The 20,326-nt window shown below is 42.8% G+C and overlaps 1 protein-coding gene across 1 annotated transcript in view; it reads right to left on the reverse strand.

Annotated features, from left to right (window-relative positions):
- LOC110536278 (lysyl oxidase homolog 2B) overlaps positions 1-20,326 on the reverse strand; it is a 52,530-nt gene that overhangs the window by 30,615 nt on the left and 1,589 nt on the right. Inside the window, exons 2-3 of the mRNA XM_021621975.2 lie at positions 18,694-19,095; positions 18,144-18,319 (exon numbers count right to left, since the gene is read on the reverse strand). Coding sequence (XP_021477650.1) covers positions 18,144-18,319; positions 18,694-19,054 — 537 coding nt within the window. The 5' untranslated portion in view covers positions 19,055-19,095. The remainder of the gene's footprint in view (positions 1-18,143; positions 18,320-18,693; positions 19,096-20,326) is intronic.

The raw sequence follows: 20,326 nt of genomic DNA on the forward strand, positions 1-20,326 counted from the left end.
CGCTGTAAAGCCTTTTTGAAATCTGACACAGCGGCTTAACAAGAAGTTAAGCTTTATTTTGATGTATGACACTTGTGATTTTATGAAAGTTAAATATTAATAATTCTGTAGTTTGAATTTCGCGCTCTGCAATTTCACCGGATGTTGGCCAGGTGGGACACTACCGTCCCACCTGCCCATAAGAAGTCAAAGAAAAAAATAATCAAACACGCTTGGTGTTCGCCAAAAGGCATGTGGGAGACTGCCCAACATATGGAAGAAGGTACTCTGGTCAGATGAGACTAAAATGTAGCTTTTTGGCCATCAAGGAAACCGCTATGTCTGGTGCAAACCCAACACCTCTCATCACCCTGAGAACACCATTCTCACAGTAAAGCATAGTGGTGGCAGCATCATGCTGTGGGAATGTTTTTCATCAGCAGGTGCTGGGAAACTGGTCAGAATTGAAGGAATGATGGATGGCAGTAAATACAGGGAAATTCTTGAGGGAAACCTGTTTCAATCTTCCAGCGATTTGAGACTGGTACAGAGGTTCACCTTCCAGCAGGACAATGACCCTAAGCATACTACTAAAGCAACACTCAAGGGGTTTAAGGGGAAACATTTAAATGTCTTGGAATGGCCTAGTCAAAGCCCAGACCTCAATCCAATTGAGAATCTGTGGTATGATTTAAAGATTGCTGTACACCAGCGGAACCCATCCGACTTGAAGGAGCAGTTTTTCATTGAAGAATGGCCAACAATCCCAGTGGCTAGATGTGCCAAGATTATAGAGGCATACCCCAAGAGACTTCCAGTTGAAATTGCTGCAAAAGGTGGCTCTACAAAGTATTGACTTTGGGGGGGTGAATAGTTATGCACGCTCACGTTTTCTGTTTTTTTGTCTTATGTCTTGTTTGTTTCACAATAAAAAATATATTGCATCTTCAAAGTAGTAGGCATGTTGTGTAAATCAAATGATACAAACCCCCCCAAAAATCTATTTAAATTCCAGGTTGTAAGGCAACAAAATAGGAAAAATGCCAAGGGGGGTGAATGCTTTCTCAAGCCACTATACATGATTTACTTGTACAGATGAAATATTCACTCAGCTGTAGTTAAACCTAAAAGACTTATACAGAAAGAACCCCCCTTTTAATGTGAAAGAGAGGAGTGAACTTGTTTCACCAACTTAAACTCACATGGCAAACCAACCTCCCCATTCCCTCCTTGTCACTTGGCATCCAACCCTTTCTAATTATTGATTTCTTGTTTAGAGTTCAGGACTACACGTGCATCGATGTCTAGTTCAAATGACTGGAAAATAAATGCTTGTTGATTGCGACGGTGGTGTGGTAGAAAAGTAGAAACACAGCAGCAGCCGGTGAGATACTTCTAACATAAGTGGCTTGTTTCTATGCACTCTGGGGAAGGGGATTCCAGAAATTGGCAGCAGGGGGAGGAAGGTGCAGAAGATGGAAAAGCCATTAGTGGGATGCATCTTTGAGGAGAGAAGCAGAGGAGAGGAAGCTGGTGGGCCCTCTGTCAGTCTCAACTAAGCCCTGAATCACTCTGAGACCACTTCTCCAGAAGGAGACATAGGTACAAGTGGTAAACCGATACCTTCTTATGGAAAACACTGAGGCAGTGGAACAGCATTATGTCATTGTTGCTGTCATCCAGAATCAAGTAGGTCATCCATGATGGCTATATATCTATATACTGATGTTTAATTTGAATGTTAATGAGACAGGAATCCCTACACATTTATGTCCATAAAAGATAACCTTTCTGCCCCTGACTGCTCCATGAAGTCAATGCAGTGCATTTGTAGGCCTACTATTGGTAGGTGAAGAGATTATGTCATTCAGCTAAACAAGTTAAAAGAGGTCTCTTGGAATGAGACCGGAGTCAGTGGGTCATTCTTACCCTCCGGGCTTGTATTTGAAGTTGAGCCTGTCAACGTATTGTCTGATGTCAAACAATGAGCTATCTTATGTATAGACCACAGGACTGAAGAATCAGCCATCAGCAAAAATATCCCCACAATGGCTAACATTCATGATTCCCGTATGTGTGAGGTTTATTATGTAGGCTACAATAGTCCATTCCCAGAATCATACACTAGAAAGTGAGTACTGGGCATTAGTTCTAAAATGAACAAATGATGCTACCCTTGAGAAATTAACAAAAATATGTATATCAAAACCAACTGAAACCAAGAAGACATTGCAATGAAAAAAATAAATGCATAAGTCATATTTCAAGTGTCACTTGCACTGACAGTACTCAGGCGCAATACTCTTTATGACGTGGTTGCCAGTTCGGAGCATTTGACAATGGTGTGACTTAGTGTGCCGACTTTAATGAACATACTTCTCATCCTCTCAGGCCAGAATGTGACCTCAAGCCTCTACTAGAACACAGTACTAATGCCAGCAATAACAACGCCCACGGAGCCTACAGCATATGGTTCCAATAGAAATCATGAAGTACATTCACTTCTAACAGAAATTCCCATAGATTCTAGTAGTCAAACTGGATTACATAGAAATTCCAAGTGAGAGAACAAACCAATGGGATAAAACTGAATGTATCATCAACATTGTTTTCACCTCATTTAAAAAAAAATGTGATGACGTTAAATCAACGTGGAAAACTGATTGGATATGCAAAACGTCGTCATCGTTATTTTTTCACCCAACTTTTAAACTAAATCCATTGTCATTGTCAATGTTTTTGTTGATTTCATATTAAATTCACATTAGTTGACAACTCACTCAACCAAATGTAAATCAAATAAAAATAGTAATTGAACAGGCGTCTGTGCCTAGTGGGAAATCATTTCTCGAACATCACAACAGTATTTTGCTGAAGTTACTTCCTGGGATAAAGTTTGCTAAGATGTTTGTTGATATCATGTTTGCCACAGAGTGACCACTCCCTCCCTGGGCTTGTTTTTCAATATCACATGTGCTGTGCTCACCAGGCCTGCACTGTTTGGGTGCTGATAATTCTTTGAGCCACAACACAAATGGATGATTATCTCTGTCCTGAAACAGTGTTTATAGTGTGGCAGTGAATGATGTCATGTACCTCATGTCTCTGTTCCACTTGTTTCTGCTCCTTAAAAGCCATTAAAAGAGCCTTTTGACAAAGTGGATACAGATGTTCCACAACACCTTCACAAATCCTGAAAAACTACAGTTTAACTTATTTGTTTATTAAAAGAAAGAATGCTATTATTCTTTTTAGTTGAATTTAAGTTTCAGAAAAAACTAGTTTAACTTGGCAGAAAATCTCCGTAACTATCATTCTGTGGCATGTATAAATTAGAGACAGAGACGTTCATGGTTTGTGCCAAACTGGCACCAACTCACACAATGACTGTAAAAACCACTTCTGCCGAGGCTTGAAGTTGTTAGAGCAACGCGTTGTTAGAGACTGAGGGCTTTATAATATAATGTGTATATCTAGAGGGTAAATGAAACATGCTATTCAGTTGAGTTATAATGTAGGAATGTTGTCCCCTGCAGGGTGTGGACTTTAATCTGCAGTTGTGACATGACCAGAAAACAATCTATCAGTTATGTGAGAAGTTAATTAAATTGTTCAAATTAAATCAAATTACTTTTTCAACCCCACATTAGTCAAGTTCATGGTGCCTCCCATTAGGCTTTACATTGCACTTTATAGAACCCTACTATGATGACAAGGCTAGAGTATAGAGGTGAACATGGATGGTTTGACCGTAAAGCTGGAATGCTTAATGGTGAAGCAGTCACTTCCATTTGTGATTTTACAACACAGAAGTTTTCCCCTTTGACATCATTGCACGCATGATAGAAAAGCGCAGAATGTACCATGCTGTGTGACGCTTGGCAACAAAAACAATAACAACTGTGGTGGGGCGGCCAGTGACGCTATTTCCCTCTACAGCGGATTCTATCTATAAGCCTAAGGGGAAAAACTGAGAGGAGGAAGGTAAAATAAACTATTGCTTTGTGTGTGCGCGTGCATGCGTGCAAGAGAGAGAGAAAAAGAGACCGACAGACAGACAGACAGACAGACAGGCCTGCCTGCCTGCCTGCCTGCCTGCCTGCCTGCGCCTGCCTGCCTGCCTGCCTGCCTGCCTGCCTGTCTGTGCCTGCCTGCCTGCCTGTGCCTGCCTGCCTGTGCCTGCCTGCCTGCCTGCCTGCCTGCCTGCCTGCCTGCCTGCCTGCCTGCCAGCCAGCCAGCCAGCCAGCCAGCCAGCCAGCCAGCCAGCCAGCCAGCCAGCCAGCGACAAGGGGAGAGACCTGCTCTGGCACAGAACCCCTGCCTCGCCATAGACTCCCAGTTTCCCAGCCCCAGCTCATATAACAGGATGATAGGACATTCCTCCAAAACAAAAGTGAAAACTAATGAAGGTACATACATCAAAGTTGGGCAAGGCTTTGTTTCAAGGTGTGTTATCACATAAATCAACTAACTACAGTAAAGATTTTTTCATCTAAACTTTAAAAAAAAGAGCAATGTTCCCCAGTCCTTTATGATGAAGCACCATTAAACCTTACTTTACTTTATATCACTTTAATAAACCTCAATTAACCACCTTTATGGTGATGTATTTACATGGATGTTTCAACAACAGATGTTCAAAATTGACCCCACAAATTTGAACCAAAGAATAAACTTGTTTCAAGATGTGTTCCGTATAATTTCTAAGAGCCCACAGTATGCTGTTTGTTCCTCACCGAGGATGCAGAGAGATGAATAAATCTCAAATATTTCCTCCTGAAATTCTCCAGCAATGGAACACATTGGTGTCTACATAAAGTCTGCATTGATAAAAGCTGCTCGCTAGTTAGCCAAGAATAACCTGCATAAACACTGAGGAATGCTCAATGTTGAAAGTTGGTTAGAGCAGAATGTACCCTAATGCATGTGCTTGATCACAGGTCAGACAACCACACAAACCTCACTTCTAAATCATGACTATACAGCCACCTCTATTTACAAGCTGAAATGATGTGAGAGGATATTACTAAGGATAATAGAGAGGGACAGATGTTGCTCCTGACCTTTTCATGACCCAACTAGGAAAAACTCTGGGCACTAATCTTAAAATGCTTTATGCCAAACAACCTTAAGGACATGACTGAAAAGAATGTGTGTGTGATAAACACATGAGGAACAGAACATTTATATTTATATAATAACAGTCTTAATGGAAAGCACACAGTAACTTCTCAGAAGAGCACTGGATGTCCTCTACTGTTGTTTTAAAGTGCAGATGACTGAGACACAATGCCACTAAAACTGCAATCCATACAAACCCATAAACTGCACGGCACACAAAGCAAATTCTTGCTCAGTTCACATGCTATGGGTATTTTCCAGAGTTATAATTAAACTTGGTTACTTGAAACAGAAACTTAGAAAGAAGTGCAAGTGTACTAAAAACAAGGCATTCACAGAGGAATCGGACAAAAAATGCCCTAAGAAGCCAAAGGTAGGTAACACATGCATGCAAGCTTCAGGTTTCAACACTCTCTTAAGTCCTAAGTCTTTGAAACATTTCCTTTGTGGTTCCTTTGTGGTCGGATGGCCAGCAATTACCCTGAAGTCATCGCAAGTGGCCCACAATGAAAGGGCAACAGTCTCTAAAATGTCTCTAAAATGTAGGCGGAAATGTTCTCACCCCAAGCACCTATTTTGAGTCCCCATACCTCTCATCATCCCCCACCACAGTATCACACTAGTCTGTCGTCATGCCTAACATTAGACAGTGTACGGCCCAAGTGGCACCCTATTCCCTCTATATGACACTACTTTTGATGGGCCCTGATCAAAAGTAGTGCACTATAAAGGCAATAGGGTGTGATTTGGGATAAAGCCAAGTGTAACATCAAACTGTTGCTGTGAGTCACCACCACCATCAAATGACTGTTTCCAGATGATACGGTAAAGGGAAGTCTCCATTAAGTCTGTGCCTGCGCTCAAATGGTAGCCTATTCTCTACTCAGTGCACTACTTTTTATCAAAACCCTATGAGCCCTGGTCAAAAATAGTGCACTACATAGGGAATAGGGTTCCATTTGGAACATAACCTGTGTGTGTGGAGGGCTTTGCCTCAGCCTGGCTGTGTTTTACATTGCTTCTGTGTGGAGCTAACTCGGCGTGCCCCACATCTCAGTGAATGGAAAAGATGAGCCTGATATTCTCTAAGTGAATATCACAGCTTGAGACATCACAAAGGGCTGAAGGCGGACTCCAGATGTCTGGACCTCTACAGCGCAGCTCTTTGGAGCATTATAATCTCTACCTTTTGTCTTTATAAACCTCACCAGAGGAAGTGAACTGGAGCCATTCTTCCTCATCTTGTCCCATTACAGAAGTTGAATAGCATTGGAAATTGCAAACTGTGTACGGTCACTTCTCTGAAAAGATAACCAAAGTGCTTATTGAGGATGTTCAGCTATGGTGTGGGCCAGGGGCGCAACTTTGGTTTTAGAAGTGTGGGGGACATAATATATAAATATATATATACAGTACCAGTCAAAAGTTTGGACACACCTACTCATTCAACGGTTTTTCTCTATTTTTACTATTTTATACATAGTAAAATAATAGTGAAGACATCAAAACAATGAAATAACATATATGGAATCATATAGTAACCAAAAAAGTCTTAAAAAACAAAAAAGTCTCAAAAAAGTCTTATTTTGTATTTGAAATTCATCAAAGTAGCCACCCCTTTGCCTTGATGACAGCTTTGCACACTCTTGGCATTCTCTCAATCATCTTCATGAGGTAGACACCTGGATTGCATTTCAATTAACAGATGTGCCTTGTTAAAAGTTAATTTGTAGAATTTATTTCCTTCTTAATGCGTTTGAGCCAATCAGTTGTCTTGCGACAAGGTAGGGGTGGTAAACGGAAGATAGCCCTATTTGGTAAATGACCAAGTCCATATTATGCCAAGAACAGCTCAAATATGCAAAGATAAATGATAGTCCATAATTACTTGAAGTTATGAAGGTCAGTCAATGCGGAACATTTCAAGAACCTCGAAAGTTTCTTCAAGTGCAGTCGCAAGAACCATCCAGCGCTACGATGAAACTGGCTCACATGAGGACAACCACAGGAAAGGAAGAGTCAGAGTTGCCTCTGATACAGAGGATAAGTTCATTAGAGTTACCAGCCTCAGAAATTGGAGCCCAAATAAATGCTTCACAGAGTTCAAGTAACAGACACATCTCAAGATCGAATGTTCAGAAGAGACTGCGTGAATCAGGCCTTCATGGTTTAATTTCTGCAAAGAAACCATTCCTTAACGACACCAATAATATGAAGAGACTTGCTTGGGCCAAGAAACAGAAGCAACTGACTTTAAACCAGTGGAAATCTGTCCTTTTGTCTGATGAGTCCAAATTTGAGATTTTTGCTTCTACCCACAGCGTCTTTGTGAAACGCGGAGTAGGTGAATGGATGATCTCAACATGTGTGGTTCCCACTGTGAAGCATGGAGGAGGAGGTGTGATGGTGCTTTGTTGTTGACACTGTCTGTGATTTATTTAGAATTCAAGGCACACTTAACCAGCATTGCTACCACAGAGTTCTGCAGCGACACGCCGTCCCATCTGGTTTGGACTTAGTGGGACGATCATTTGTTTTTCAACTGGACAATGACGCAACACATCTCCAGGCTGTGTAATGGCTATTTGACCAAGAAGGAGAGTGATGGAGTGCTGCATCAGATGACCTGGCCTCCACAATCCCTTGACCTCAACCAAATTGAGATGGTTTGGTATGAGTTGGACAGCAGAGTGAAGGAAAAGCAGCCAACAAGTGCTCAGCATATGTGGGAACTGCTTCAAGACTGTGGGAAAAGCATTCCAAGTGAAGCTGGTTGAGAGAATGTCAAGCGTGTGCAAAGCTGTCATCAAGGCAAAGGGTGGCTACTTTGATGAATCTAAAATGTAAAATATAATTTGACACAATGTAGATAATAGTAAAAATAGGTGTCCAAACTTTTGACTGGTACTGTGTATATATACATATATTTTTTTATGGGGCAGGGACAAAAATGCAATTTAAGAATGTCCCCCCTGTCCCCAGTGAAAGTTGCACTTCTGGTGTGGGTTGTCAACCAAGTAACCCAGAATCACCCTGAAACACCCAGTCCTGGTGGGGCCATATTTGCGGAAACTAGAAAAAGTTTAAGTTCAAGGTTAAGTTTAGGCATCAGCCAATTAATATCATTGACATAGTGTCACGTGATATAATACTACATTGTAGCCGGTCCCATCAGATAAGCTGGCACACGTTAGGCCTAAGTTAACCTCACAAGGTGGTAGTGATTATTTCCTGTAACAAATTCCTCAGCAGTCTATCAAACTTTTTCTCCACAAACCAATGTCATTTCTTAAAACAGGTTAAAACAGGTCAACTCGACCACCAGAGGGATACATGTAAACCTTGAATTTGGAGGTGTCAGTCATCGTTGGAGTCAAATAGAGACATGATTTGAGCTGACTCTCCTGGAGAGTGCTGGTCTGCACTAACTCATAAAATTGGAATGTGAACTCTTGAGGGCCTGCAGTGAGTGAGCGGAACAACACATAACACTCTGCCTTTGGTGGCAATTAGCTGCAGGCTTTTATACAAAGGGTAGGTGTAATCCTGAATGCTGATTGGTTAAAAGTGCATTCCAGCTGGTGTCTATTCCACAAGTTACCAACGGCTAAATCTATGACATTAAAATGCCCTTTTTACACTGTTCCATCTGACTGCGCAATCCACTGTCTCATAAGCCCAGGCAGGGAAGTTATAAACTTGATCTCCACTATAAAATGCACCTAAACATTATCTCGCAATTCTTTTAGACTAATATTTAGTTTTCAACAGTGGAGATTAGTATAAACCTTGCTGTCTGCCTGTCTGACATTTGCAACTTTGTTTCAATACTCAAATTCAATCTCCAACTGTCCCAAAGTAATGAACGTGTAGGGGTCGGGAGTCGTGACGAAAGAGAGAGGCAGGCAGAGTTTCTTTCGAATTTATGAATCAGCTGGCATCATTTTTATGGATATATACAAAGAAATGTCAATTGATAAAAGGTCAAACGAAAGTCTGGCTAGTTTGCAGTCTTTCCAGCTTCAGTTTGAAGCCAACCTTCCTTTGCTACCTGACAACTTTACGGTTTTTACTTTTTAATTACCATTTATATTTTTGGTTTTTCCCTCAACTTAATTTTTTTCATTCAACTTTTTCACTCCGGACGCTTTATCTGGACATGGTTCGTCAGGACCTCCAACAGCCGAAGCTAAGTAGTAACATTGACATGATGCCTTCTAATTGCAGTCGCTGTACTCATAATATACAGGTGAACGATCGCCTTTCGGCGAGGATAGCTGTGCTACAAGCCCAGCTTCAGACGCAATTGTTAGGCAAGGGTAATTTCAGTGTAGGAAAGGATGAAACAGCGTCTGTGCCACCAGTAAGTACAGATAGTAACGTTAGTATAAGTCCCCTCGCACGGTCCCGCAGCCGGACAACTTTCTCACAGTTTCTGGAGGGAAATGCTGTAGGAATGCTCAACCGGTGTCGCTCATTCAGCTGACAGAAACTTTCAACCGGTTTTCCCCATTAAGCAACGAGTCGGAGTCAGAGGCCGAGCCTTCTCTTGTCTCTACTCCTCCCGTTACGGGGTCTGAGACGCCGAAGCTTCCCACCATTAGTTCTGACAAATTGAAAACTCTAGTCATTGGCGACTCCATTACCCGCAGTATTAGACTTAAAATGAATCATCCAGCGATCATGCACTGTTTACCAGGGGGCAGGGCTACCGACGTTAAGGCTAATCTGAAGATGGTGCTGGCTAAAGCTAAAACTGGCGAGTGTAGAGAGTATAGAGATATTGTTATCCACGTCGGCACCAACGATGTTAGGATGAAACAGTCAGAGATCATCAAGCGCAACATAGCTTCAGCGTGTAAATCAGCTAGAAAGATGTGTCAGCATCGAGTAATTGTCTCTGGCTCCTTCCCAGTTAGGGTAAGTGATGAGCTCTACAGAGTCTCACAACTCAATCGCTGGTTGAAAACTGTTTTCTGCCCCTCCCAAAAGATAGAATTTGTAGATAATTGGCCCTCTTTCTGGGACTCACCCACAAACAGGACCAAGCCTGACCTGCTGAGGAGTGACGGACTCCATCCTAGCTGGAGGGGTGCTCTCATCTTATCTACCAACATAGACAGGGCTCTAACTCCTCTAGCTCCACAATGAGACAGGGTGCAGGCCAGGCAGCAGGCTGTTAGCCAGCCTGCCAGCATAGTGGAGTCTGCCACTAGCACAGTCAGTGTAGTCAGCTCAGCTATCCCCATTGAGACCGTGTCTGTAACTCGACCTAGGTTGGGCAAAACTAAACATGACGGTGTTCGCCTTAGCAATCTCACTAGGATAAAGACCTCCTCCATTCCTGTCATTATTGAAAGAGATCATGATACCTCACATCTCAAAATAGGGCTACTTAATGTTAGATCCCTTACTTGAAAGGCAATTATAGTCAATGAACTAATCACTGATCATAATCTTGATGTGATTGGCCTGACTGAAACATGGCTTAAGCCTGATGAATTTACTGTGTTAAATGAGGCCTCACCTCCTGGCTACACTAGTGACCATATCCCCCGTGCATCCCGCAAAGGTGGAGGTGTTGCTAACATTTACGATAGCAAATTTCAATTTACAAAAAAAATAATTACGTTTTCGTCTTTCGAGCTTCTAGTCATGAAATCTATTCAGCCTACTCAATCACTTTTTATAGCTACTGTTTACAGGCCTCCTGGGCCATACACAGCGCTCCTCATTGAGTTCCCTGAATTCCTATCGGACCTTGTAGTCATAGCAGATAATATTCTAATCTTTGGTGACTTTAATATTCACATGGAAAAGTCCACAGACCCACTCCAAAAGTATTTCGGAGCCATCATCGACTCAGTGGGTTTTGTCCAACATGTCTCTGGACCTACTCACTGTCACAGTCATACTCTGGACCTAGTTTTGTCCCATGAAATAAATGTTGTGGATCTTAATGTTTTTCCTCATAATCCTGGACTATCGGACCACCATTTTATTATGTTTGCAATTGCAACAAAAAATCTGCTCAGACCCCAACCAAGGAACATCAAAAGTCGTGCTATAAATTCACAGACAACACAAAGATTCCTTGATGTCCTTCCAGACTCCCTCTGTCTACCCAAGGACGCCAGAGGACAAAAATCAGTTTACCACCTAACTGAGGAACTCAATTTAACCTTGCCCTATACCCTAGATGCAGTTGCACCCCTAAAAACTAAAAACATTTCCCATAAGAAACTAGCTCCCTGGTATACAGAAAATACCCGAGCTATGAAGCAAGCTTCCAGAAAATTGGAACGGAAATGGCGCCACACCAAACTGGAAATCTTCCGATTAGCTTGGAAAGACAGTACCGTGCAGTATCGAAGATCCCTTACTGCTGCTCGATCATCCTATTTTTCCAACTTAATTGGGGAAAATAAGAACAATCCAAAATGCAACTCACTGCCTTCCTGAAGACAAACAATGTATACAAAATGCTTCAGTCTGGTTTTAGACCCCATCATAGCACTGAGACTGCACTTGTGAAGGTGGTAAATGACCTTTTAATGGCATCAGACCGAGTCTCTGCATCTGTCCTCGTGCTCCTAGACCTTAGTGCTACTTTTGATACCATCAATCACCACATTATTTTGGAGAGATTGGAAACCCAAATTGGTCTACACGGACAAGTTCTGGCCTGGTTTAGATCTTATCTGTCGGAAAGATATCAGTTTGTCTCTGTGAATGGTTTGTCCTCTGACAAATCAACTGTACATTTCGGTGTTCCTCAAGGTTCCGTTTTAGGACCACTATTGTTTTCACTATATATTTTACCTCTTGGGGATGTCATTCGAAAACATAATGTTAACTTTCACTGCTATGCGGATGACACACAGCTGTACATTTCAATGAAACATGGTGAAGCCCCAAAATTGCCCTCGCTAGAAGCATGTGTTTCAGACATAAGGAAGTGGATGGCTGCAAACGTTCTTCTTTTAAACTCGGACAAAACAGAGAAGCTTGTTCTAGGTCCCAAGAAACAAAGATATATTCTGTTGAATCTGACAATTAATCTTAATTGTTGTACAGTCGTCTCAAATAAAACTGTGAAGGACCTCGGCGTTACTCTGGACCCTGATCTCTCTTTTGAAGTACATATCAAGACTGCTTCAAGGACAGCTTTTTTCCATCTACGTAGCATTGCAAAAATCAGAAACTTTCTGTCCAAAAATTATGCAGAAAAATTCATCCATGCTTTTGTCACTTCTAGGTTAGACTACTGCAATCCTCTTCTTTCTGGCTACTAAATAAACTTCAATTAGTGCTAAATACGGCTGCTAGAATCCTGACTAGAACCAAAAAAAATTATCCTATTACTCCAGTGCTAGCCTCCCTACACTGGCTTCCTGTCAAGGCAAGGGCTGATTTCAAGGTTATACTGCTAACCTACAAAGCATTACATGGGCTTGCTCCTACCTATCTCTCTGATTTGGTCCTGCCGTACATACCTACACGTACACAAGACGCAGGCCTCCTAATTGTCCCTAGAATTTCTAAGCAAACAGCTGGAGGCAGGGCTTCCCCTATAGAGCTCAATTTTTATGGAATGGTCTGCCTACCCATGTGAGAGACGCAAACTCGGTCTCAACCTTCAAGTCTTTACTGAAGACTCATCTCTTCAGTGGGTCATATGATTGAGTGTAGTCTGGCCCAGGAGTGTGAAGGTGAACGGAAAGGCTCTGGAGCAACGAACCGCCCTTGCTATCTCTGCCTGGCCGGTTCCCCTCTTTCCACTGGGATTCTCTGCCTCTAACCCTATTACAGGGGCTGAGTCACTGGCTTACTAGGGCTCTTTCATACCGTCCCTAGGAGGGGTGTGTCACTTGAGTGTTGTTGAGACACTGATGTGATCTTCCTGCATTGGGTTGTGCAGTAGCGGAGATCTTTGTGGGCTATACTTGGCCTTGTCTCAGGATGGTAAGTTGGTGGTTGAAGATATCCCTCTAGTGGTGTTGGGGCTGTGCTTTGGCAAAGTGGGTGGGGTTATATCCTTCCTGTTTGGTCCTGTCTGGGGTGTCATCGGATGGAGCCACAGCGTCTCCTGACCCCTCCTGTCTCGGCCTCCAGTATTTATGCTGCAGTAGTTTATGTGTCGGGGGGCTAGGGTCAGTTTGTTACAGTGCCTTGCGAAATTATTCGGCCCCCTTGAACTTTGCAACCTTTTGCCACATTTCAGGCTTCAAACATAAAGATATAAAACTGTATTTTTTTTGTGAAGAATCAACAACAAGTGGGACACAATCATGAAGTGGAACGACATTTATTGGATATTTCAAACTTTTTTAACAAATCAAAAACTGAAAAATTGGGCGTGCAAAATTATTCAGCCCCTTTACTTTCAGTGCAGCAAACTCTCTCCAGAAGTTCAGTGAGGATCTCTGAATGATCCAATGTTGACCTAAATGACTAATGAGGATAAATACAATCCACCTGTGTGTAATCAAGTCTCCGTATAAATGCACTTGCACTGTGATAGTCTCAGAGGTCCGTTAAAAGCGCAGAGAGCATCATGAAGAACAAGGAACACACCAGGCAGGTCCGAGATACTGTTGTGAAGAAGTTTAAAGCCGGATTTGGATACAAAAAGATTTCCCAAGCTTTAAACATCACAAGGAGCACTGTGCAAGCGATAATATTGAAATGGAAGGAGTATCAGACCACTGCAAATCTACCAAGACCTGGCCGTCCCTCTAAACTTTCAGCTCATACAAGGAGAAGACTGATCAGAGATGCAGCCAAGAGGCCCATGATCACTCTGGATGAACTGCAGAGATCTACAGCTGAGGTGGGAGACTCTGTCCATAGGACAACAATCAGTCGTATATTGCACAAATCTGGCCTTTATGGAAGAGTGGCAAGAAGAAAGCCATTTCTTAAAGACATCCACAAAAAGTGTCGTTTAAAGTTTGCCACAAGCCACCTGGGAGACACACCAAACATGTGGAAGAAGGTGCTCTGGTCAGATGAAACCAAAATTGAACTTTTTGGCAACAATGCAAAACGTTATGTTTGGCGTAAAAGCAACACAGCTGAACACACCATCCCCACTGTCAAACATGGTGGTGTCAGCATCATGGTTTGGGCCTGCTTTTCTTCAGCAGGGACAGGGAAGATGGTTAAAATTGATGGGAAGATGGATGGAGCCAAATACAGGACCATTCTGGAAGAAAACCTGATGGAGTCTGCAAAAGACCTGAGACTGCGACAGAGATTTGTCTTCCAACAAGACAATGATCCAAAACATAAAGCAAAATCTACAATGGAATGGTTCAAAAATAAACATATCCCGGTGTTAGAATGGCCAAGTCAAAGTCTAGACCTGAATCCAATCGAGAATCTGTGGAAAGAACTTAAAACTGCTGTTCACAAATGCTCTCCATCCAACCTCACTGAGCTCGAGCTGTTTTGCAAGGAGGAATGGGAAAAAATGTCAGTCTCAGGCACGCCTCCAACACCATCATTAAATTTGCCGACGACACAACAGTGGTAGGCCTGATCATCGACAACAACGAGACAGCCTATAGGGAGGAGGTCAGAGACCTGGCCGTGTGGTACCAGGACAACAACCTCTCCCTCAAAGTGATCAAGACAAAGGAGATGATTGTGGACTACAGGAAAAAGAGGACTGAGCACGCCCCCATTGAGCAGGTTGAGAGCTTCAAGTTCAAGTTGGTGTCCACATCACCAACAAACTAACATGGTCCAAGCACACCGTGACAGTCGTGAAGAGGGCAGAGGGCAGGACAAAACCTTTTCCCCCTCAGGAGACTGAAAAGATTTGGCATGGGTCCTCAGATCCTCAAAAGGCTCTACAGCTGCACCATCGAGAGCATCCTGACAGGTTGCATCACTGCCTGGTATGGCAACTGCTTGGCCTCTGACCGCATGGCACTACAAAGGGTAGTGCGAACAGCCCAGTACATCACTTGGACCAAGCTTCCTGCCATCCAGGACCTCTATAGCAGGCGGTGTCAGAGGAAGGCCCTGAAAATTGTCAAAGACTCCAGCCACCCTAGTCGTAGACTGTTCTCTCTGCTACCACACATCAAGCGTTACTGGAGCGCCAAGTCTAGGTCCAAGAGGCTTCTAAACAGCTTCTGCCCCCAAGCAATAAGACTCCTGAACATCTCTGTTGTCATCTATAAATAGTCACTTTAATTAAGTCTACCTACATGTACATACTACCTCAAATAACCGGTGCACCCGCACATTGACTCTGTTCTGGCATCCCACTGTATATATTGTTATTTTTTACTGCTCCTCTTTAATTACTTGTTAGTTTTACCTCTTATTCTTATCCATATTTTTGAAACTGTACTGTCGGTTAAGGACTAGTAGGTAAGCATTTCACGTGACTAATAACATTTGATTTTATTTGATTGACCCGTTGTATAAAAGTGATAATGCCCTCGAAGCCGGTGTTTGGAGGATATATAGGCATATATACAGCTGAAGTCGGAAGTTTACATACACCTTAGCCAAATACATTTAAACTCAGTTTTCATCTCCTGACATTTAATCCCAGTACAAATTCCCTGTCTTAGGTCAGTTAGGATCACCACCTTATTTTAAGAATGTGAAATGTCAGAATAATAGTAGAGAGAATGATTTATTTCAGCTTTTATTTCTTTCATATTCCCAGTAGGTCAGAAGTTTACATACACTAAATTAGCATTTGGTAGCATTGCCTTTAAATTGTTTAACTTGGATCAAACGTTTCGGGTAGCCTTCTACAAGCTTCCCAGAATAAGTTGGGTGAATTTTGGCCCATTCCTCCTGACAGAGCTGGTGTAACTGAGTCAGGTTTGTAGACATCCTTGCTCGCACACGCTTTTTCAGTTCTGCCCACACATTTTCTATAGGATTGAGGTCAGGGCTTTGTGAGGGCCACTCCAATACCTTGACTTTGTTGTCTTTAAGACATTTTGCCACAATTTGGAAGTATGCTTGTCCATTTGGAAGACCCATTTGTGACCAAGTTTTAGCTTCCTGACTGATGTCTTGAGATGCTACTTCAATATATCCACATAATTTTCTCCCTCATGATGCCATCTACTTTGTGAAGTGCAGCATTCCCCCCTGCAGCAAAGCACCCCCACAACATGATGCTGCCACCCCCGTGCTTCACGGTTGGGATGGTGTTCTTCGGCTTGCAAGCCTCTCCCTTTTTCCTCCAAACATAACAATGGTAATTATGGCCAAACAGTTCTATTTTTGTTTCATCAGACCAGAGGACATTTCTCCAAAAAGTACAATCTTTTTCGCCATGTGCAGTTGCAAACCGTATTCTGGCTTTTTTATGGTGGTTTTCGAGCAGTGGCTTCTTCCTTGCTGAGCGGCCTTTCAGGTTATGTTGATCTAGGACTCGTTTTACTATGGATATAGATACTTCTGTACATGTTTCCTCCAGCATCTTCAGAAGGTCCTTTGCTGTTGTTCTGGGATTGATTTGCCCTTTTCGCTCCAAAGTACGTTCACCTCGAGGAGACAGAACGTGTCTCCTTCCTGAGCGGTATGACGGCTGCGTGGTCCCATGGTGTTTATACTTGCGTACTATTGTTTGTACAGATGAAAGTGGTACTTCAGGCATTTGGAAATTGCTCCCGAAGATGAACCAGACTTGCTACAAATTATTTTTTCTGAGGTCTTAGCCTATCAGAAGTTTCTAAAGCCATGACATCATATTCTGGAATTTTCCAAGCTGTTTAACGGCAGAGTCAACTTAGTGTATGTAAACTTCTGACCCACTGTAATACAGTGAATTATAAGTGAAATAATCTGTCTGTAAACAATTGTTGGAAAAATTGCATAAAGTAGATGTCCTAACCGACTTGCCAAAACTATAGTTTGTTAACAATACATTTTTGGAGTGGTTGAAAAATGACTTTTTTTGTTTGTTTGTTGAATTTTACCCCTTTTTCGTGGTATCCAATTGTTTTTAGTAACTACTATCTTGTCTCATCGCTACATAAGGGCTCGGGAGAGACGAAGGTTGAAAGTCATGCGTCCTCCGATACACAACCCAACCAAGCCGCACTGCTTCTTAACACAGCGCCATCCAACCCGGAAGCCAGGCACACCAATGTGTCGGAGGAAACACCGTGCACCTGGCAACCTTTGGTTAGCGCGTACTGCGCCCGGCCCGCCACAGGAGTTGCTGGTGCTCGATGAGACAAGGATTTCCCTACCGGCCAGACCCTCCCTAACCCGGACGACGCTAGGCTAATTGTGCGTCGCCCCACGGACCTCCCGGTTGTGGACGGTTTTGACAGAGCCTGGGCGCGAACCCAGAGTCTCTGGTGGCGCAGCTGCCGCTGCAGTACAGCGCCCTTAACCACTGCGCCACCCGGGAGGCCCCGAAAAACGACTTTTAATGACTCCAACCTAAGTGTATATAAACTTCCGACTTCAACTCTATATAACACCAGTGCCAATTTTTCCTCCAAACACCGGCTTCTCAGGCATTATCACTTAAATAAGACATACCACTCTGAGGTGATGAATGAACCCTTTAGGAGCCCAGTAGGTATGAGGTATGAGTTAGTAGGTATGATTAGTTAGTTTGTTTCTGGTAGCCCAAGTTTCCCTGAAAAATGTATTGTGGGCTTCTGCACTTTAATTTGAAGTCATCATTGGGTTCAAGCTGTGATTTTGGCTTGACACTTTTTTTCGAAAGCCACGTGTACTACTTATGTCAAAAGGTGTGTCTGCACTCTGCACAGCACAGCTCAATAATAAAAAGACCAGCTGTGAGGGCCTTCTTGGATGAGGAGTCAAGAGCCAAATGTTCTGGAACATTGCAGTGCAAGAATCTCAGTCAACAACAATGTCAACCAAAGCCTCTTCAGGGCCATTTCCTGGACACAGATTAAGCCTAGTCCTAGAATTTTGTATTTTTTTTCACCCAACTTTTAACCTAAATCCAATGACGTCGTGGCATTTTTTGGTTGATTTCACATTTAATTCACGTTAGTTGAATTAGGCAGGTTGTTTACCTCCACATTATTGGCCATGGTGTTGATGAATTTAAATCCTGGAATCCTTTTGTCGCTGCACACCACGCCCACGTCCTCTGTGTGCTTGCAGTCGGAGACGCCGATCCCGTTGGACATGCACAGTGCCAGGGTCTTCTCTTTCCCAGTGCACTGGACATTATCAAACCAGATGCGCCCTGAAAAAAAGCAGGATTCTCAACACATTGTAGATACATCAAGACCTCCGTAGGGAGGAATCTTTTTTCACCTGACCAGTGGTAGCTAGTGAGGCCAAACAGCCAAGCAAATTTGGCAAAGTGACTGGACACAGGCAGTAATTCTACTGCTGAGTTGTACACTCACTCCCGTATCCCTACCGTATCTCCGCTATAGATGTGGATTATTCATTTTGGTGAAAGATGAGTCAGAATGTATTGTAAAAGCTTCACCGGAAAAATTGCTTAACATTGGCCAATAAAAAACATCCCTGAAAATAGAGTCAATTATTTCCCCTTTCCCTTATCATTACACACATGCATAATGGGTTGATGTGTAATAGCAGACATTTTACCTTCTCCTTTCCCATATTTAGAGGACGGAGACCAGGAGACAGCCTCCAGGTAGCCCAACTCCCTGCACACTACCTGGGCAGAGTGAATAGAGAAGTCATCATCACAGACCGTGCCCCACTCGCCATCATAGAAAACCTCCACGCGCCCCTCGTTGTGCTTGCGCTTATCCCCCGCCAAACGCAGCTGTATCCTGGGTGTGTCAGGTGGCAGCTCCGGGGCAGTGTACTGCTCCTGCTCTGGCTCTGGGTAGCCCTGTGGATAGCCGTGTGGGTAGCCTAGTTGTTCATACTGGGCCCGACACAGCTTTAACAGGCCCAGCAGGATGGTGAAGCAGTAGGGGAGCGACCACGGGGCCAGCATGGTGGTGTCTGTCAAGTCAGACAGTAGACTGAAGAGGTTATCTGTGGGAGAGTAGAGAGTAGGAAAATAACATTACTTATAAAAAATTTAAAAATCCTTTGGCTACTTTGTCATGTTTTTTTACTGGGAGACTGGTGGTTGGAATTCAGCTAAAGAAGTACCCTACATTCAAAGTATTACAGTGACACTGATTGAGGCCATTATTAAGTGGAGGAACAGAGTTGTGGCATGATGTCATCATGAGGTATGAAGTCACAGAGAAATACACTGATTTACAGCATGTCCTGACTCCTGCTCCGAGGTGCCCCTTGGAGCCTTGTGAGTCAGTAACAAAGAGAATTTAAACACACAAATGTACATCTGTAGATCACATAGCCTATCCTCAGACCTGAGCAATAGTGTCTAAATCAAGTTATGGTCTTATAACCAGTATCAATTACATTCAAAGATATGTATGACAGATGGTTTTAATCAAACAGCATAACTCATTTTAAGACTGCTGAAACATTTCACACAAAGCACTGAGCCAATGAACAATAAAGTGGCTTTTAAATTATGTAAACTAAAGGCTATGTCTGTCTGGAAGTTGAAGCTGGATCTTTCTATTTGCCAGCATCTTTCTTTTTCCTTCGCTGTGACGTGGCAGTTGGTTACACAAGTTACAAAACATAGATGTTACAAAATCAAGCCCAACAGCTGGCATTAAGCCCACCGGGTGTGCATCTCCCCACAACGGCACATAAGCGTCATAACCAGGCTGATGTTTTCTTTAAACCACATGGATAAAGATCCACACATGTGATCTGGAATATAGGATATATGAACCGCTATCTTTCTTTAAACTCAATCCTGCTTCAGCACTCTAAGATTAAGATTTAGGGTCTCAAAGTAGAACACAGACAGTACAGAATCACAAAGTAGTTTGCAGAGCAAATATAAGGTAAAGATTCAAAAGTATAAGATGGACCACCCCATGAAATAGTGACCTCTTGGATCAAACAGAAGTCTCCTGGCAACAGCGAATCAAACAAGTTATCAGGAAGCTCTGGCTCCCTTTGGTCTTAAGTAAAAACCAATATGTCCAGGCAGAGAAACTCAACACATCAGCATCTATCGACAAACTAGCACGCTTCTTTTACTGCTTTTAAAAAAGAAAGACATTAATTCCATGATGAGACATAGAAGAATGGCACACTTGTCTTTTCTATCTCCTCATGTTTCACCGTGAGACAGCTAGACACATAACTACCACTGACTAGGGACAGCAGGTCA

Source organism: Oncorhynchus mykiss, chromosome 11 (assembly GCF_013265735.2).
Source record: "Oncorhynchus mykiss isolate Arlee chromosome 11, USDA_OmykA_1.1, whole genome shotgun sequence".
NCBI lineage: Eukaryota > Metazoa > Chordata > Actinopteri > Salmoniformes > Salmonidae > Oncorhynchus > Oncorhynchus mykiss.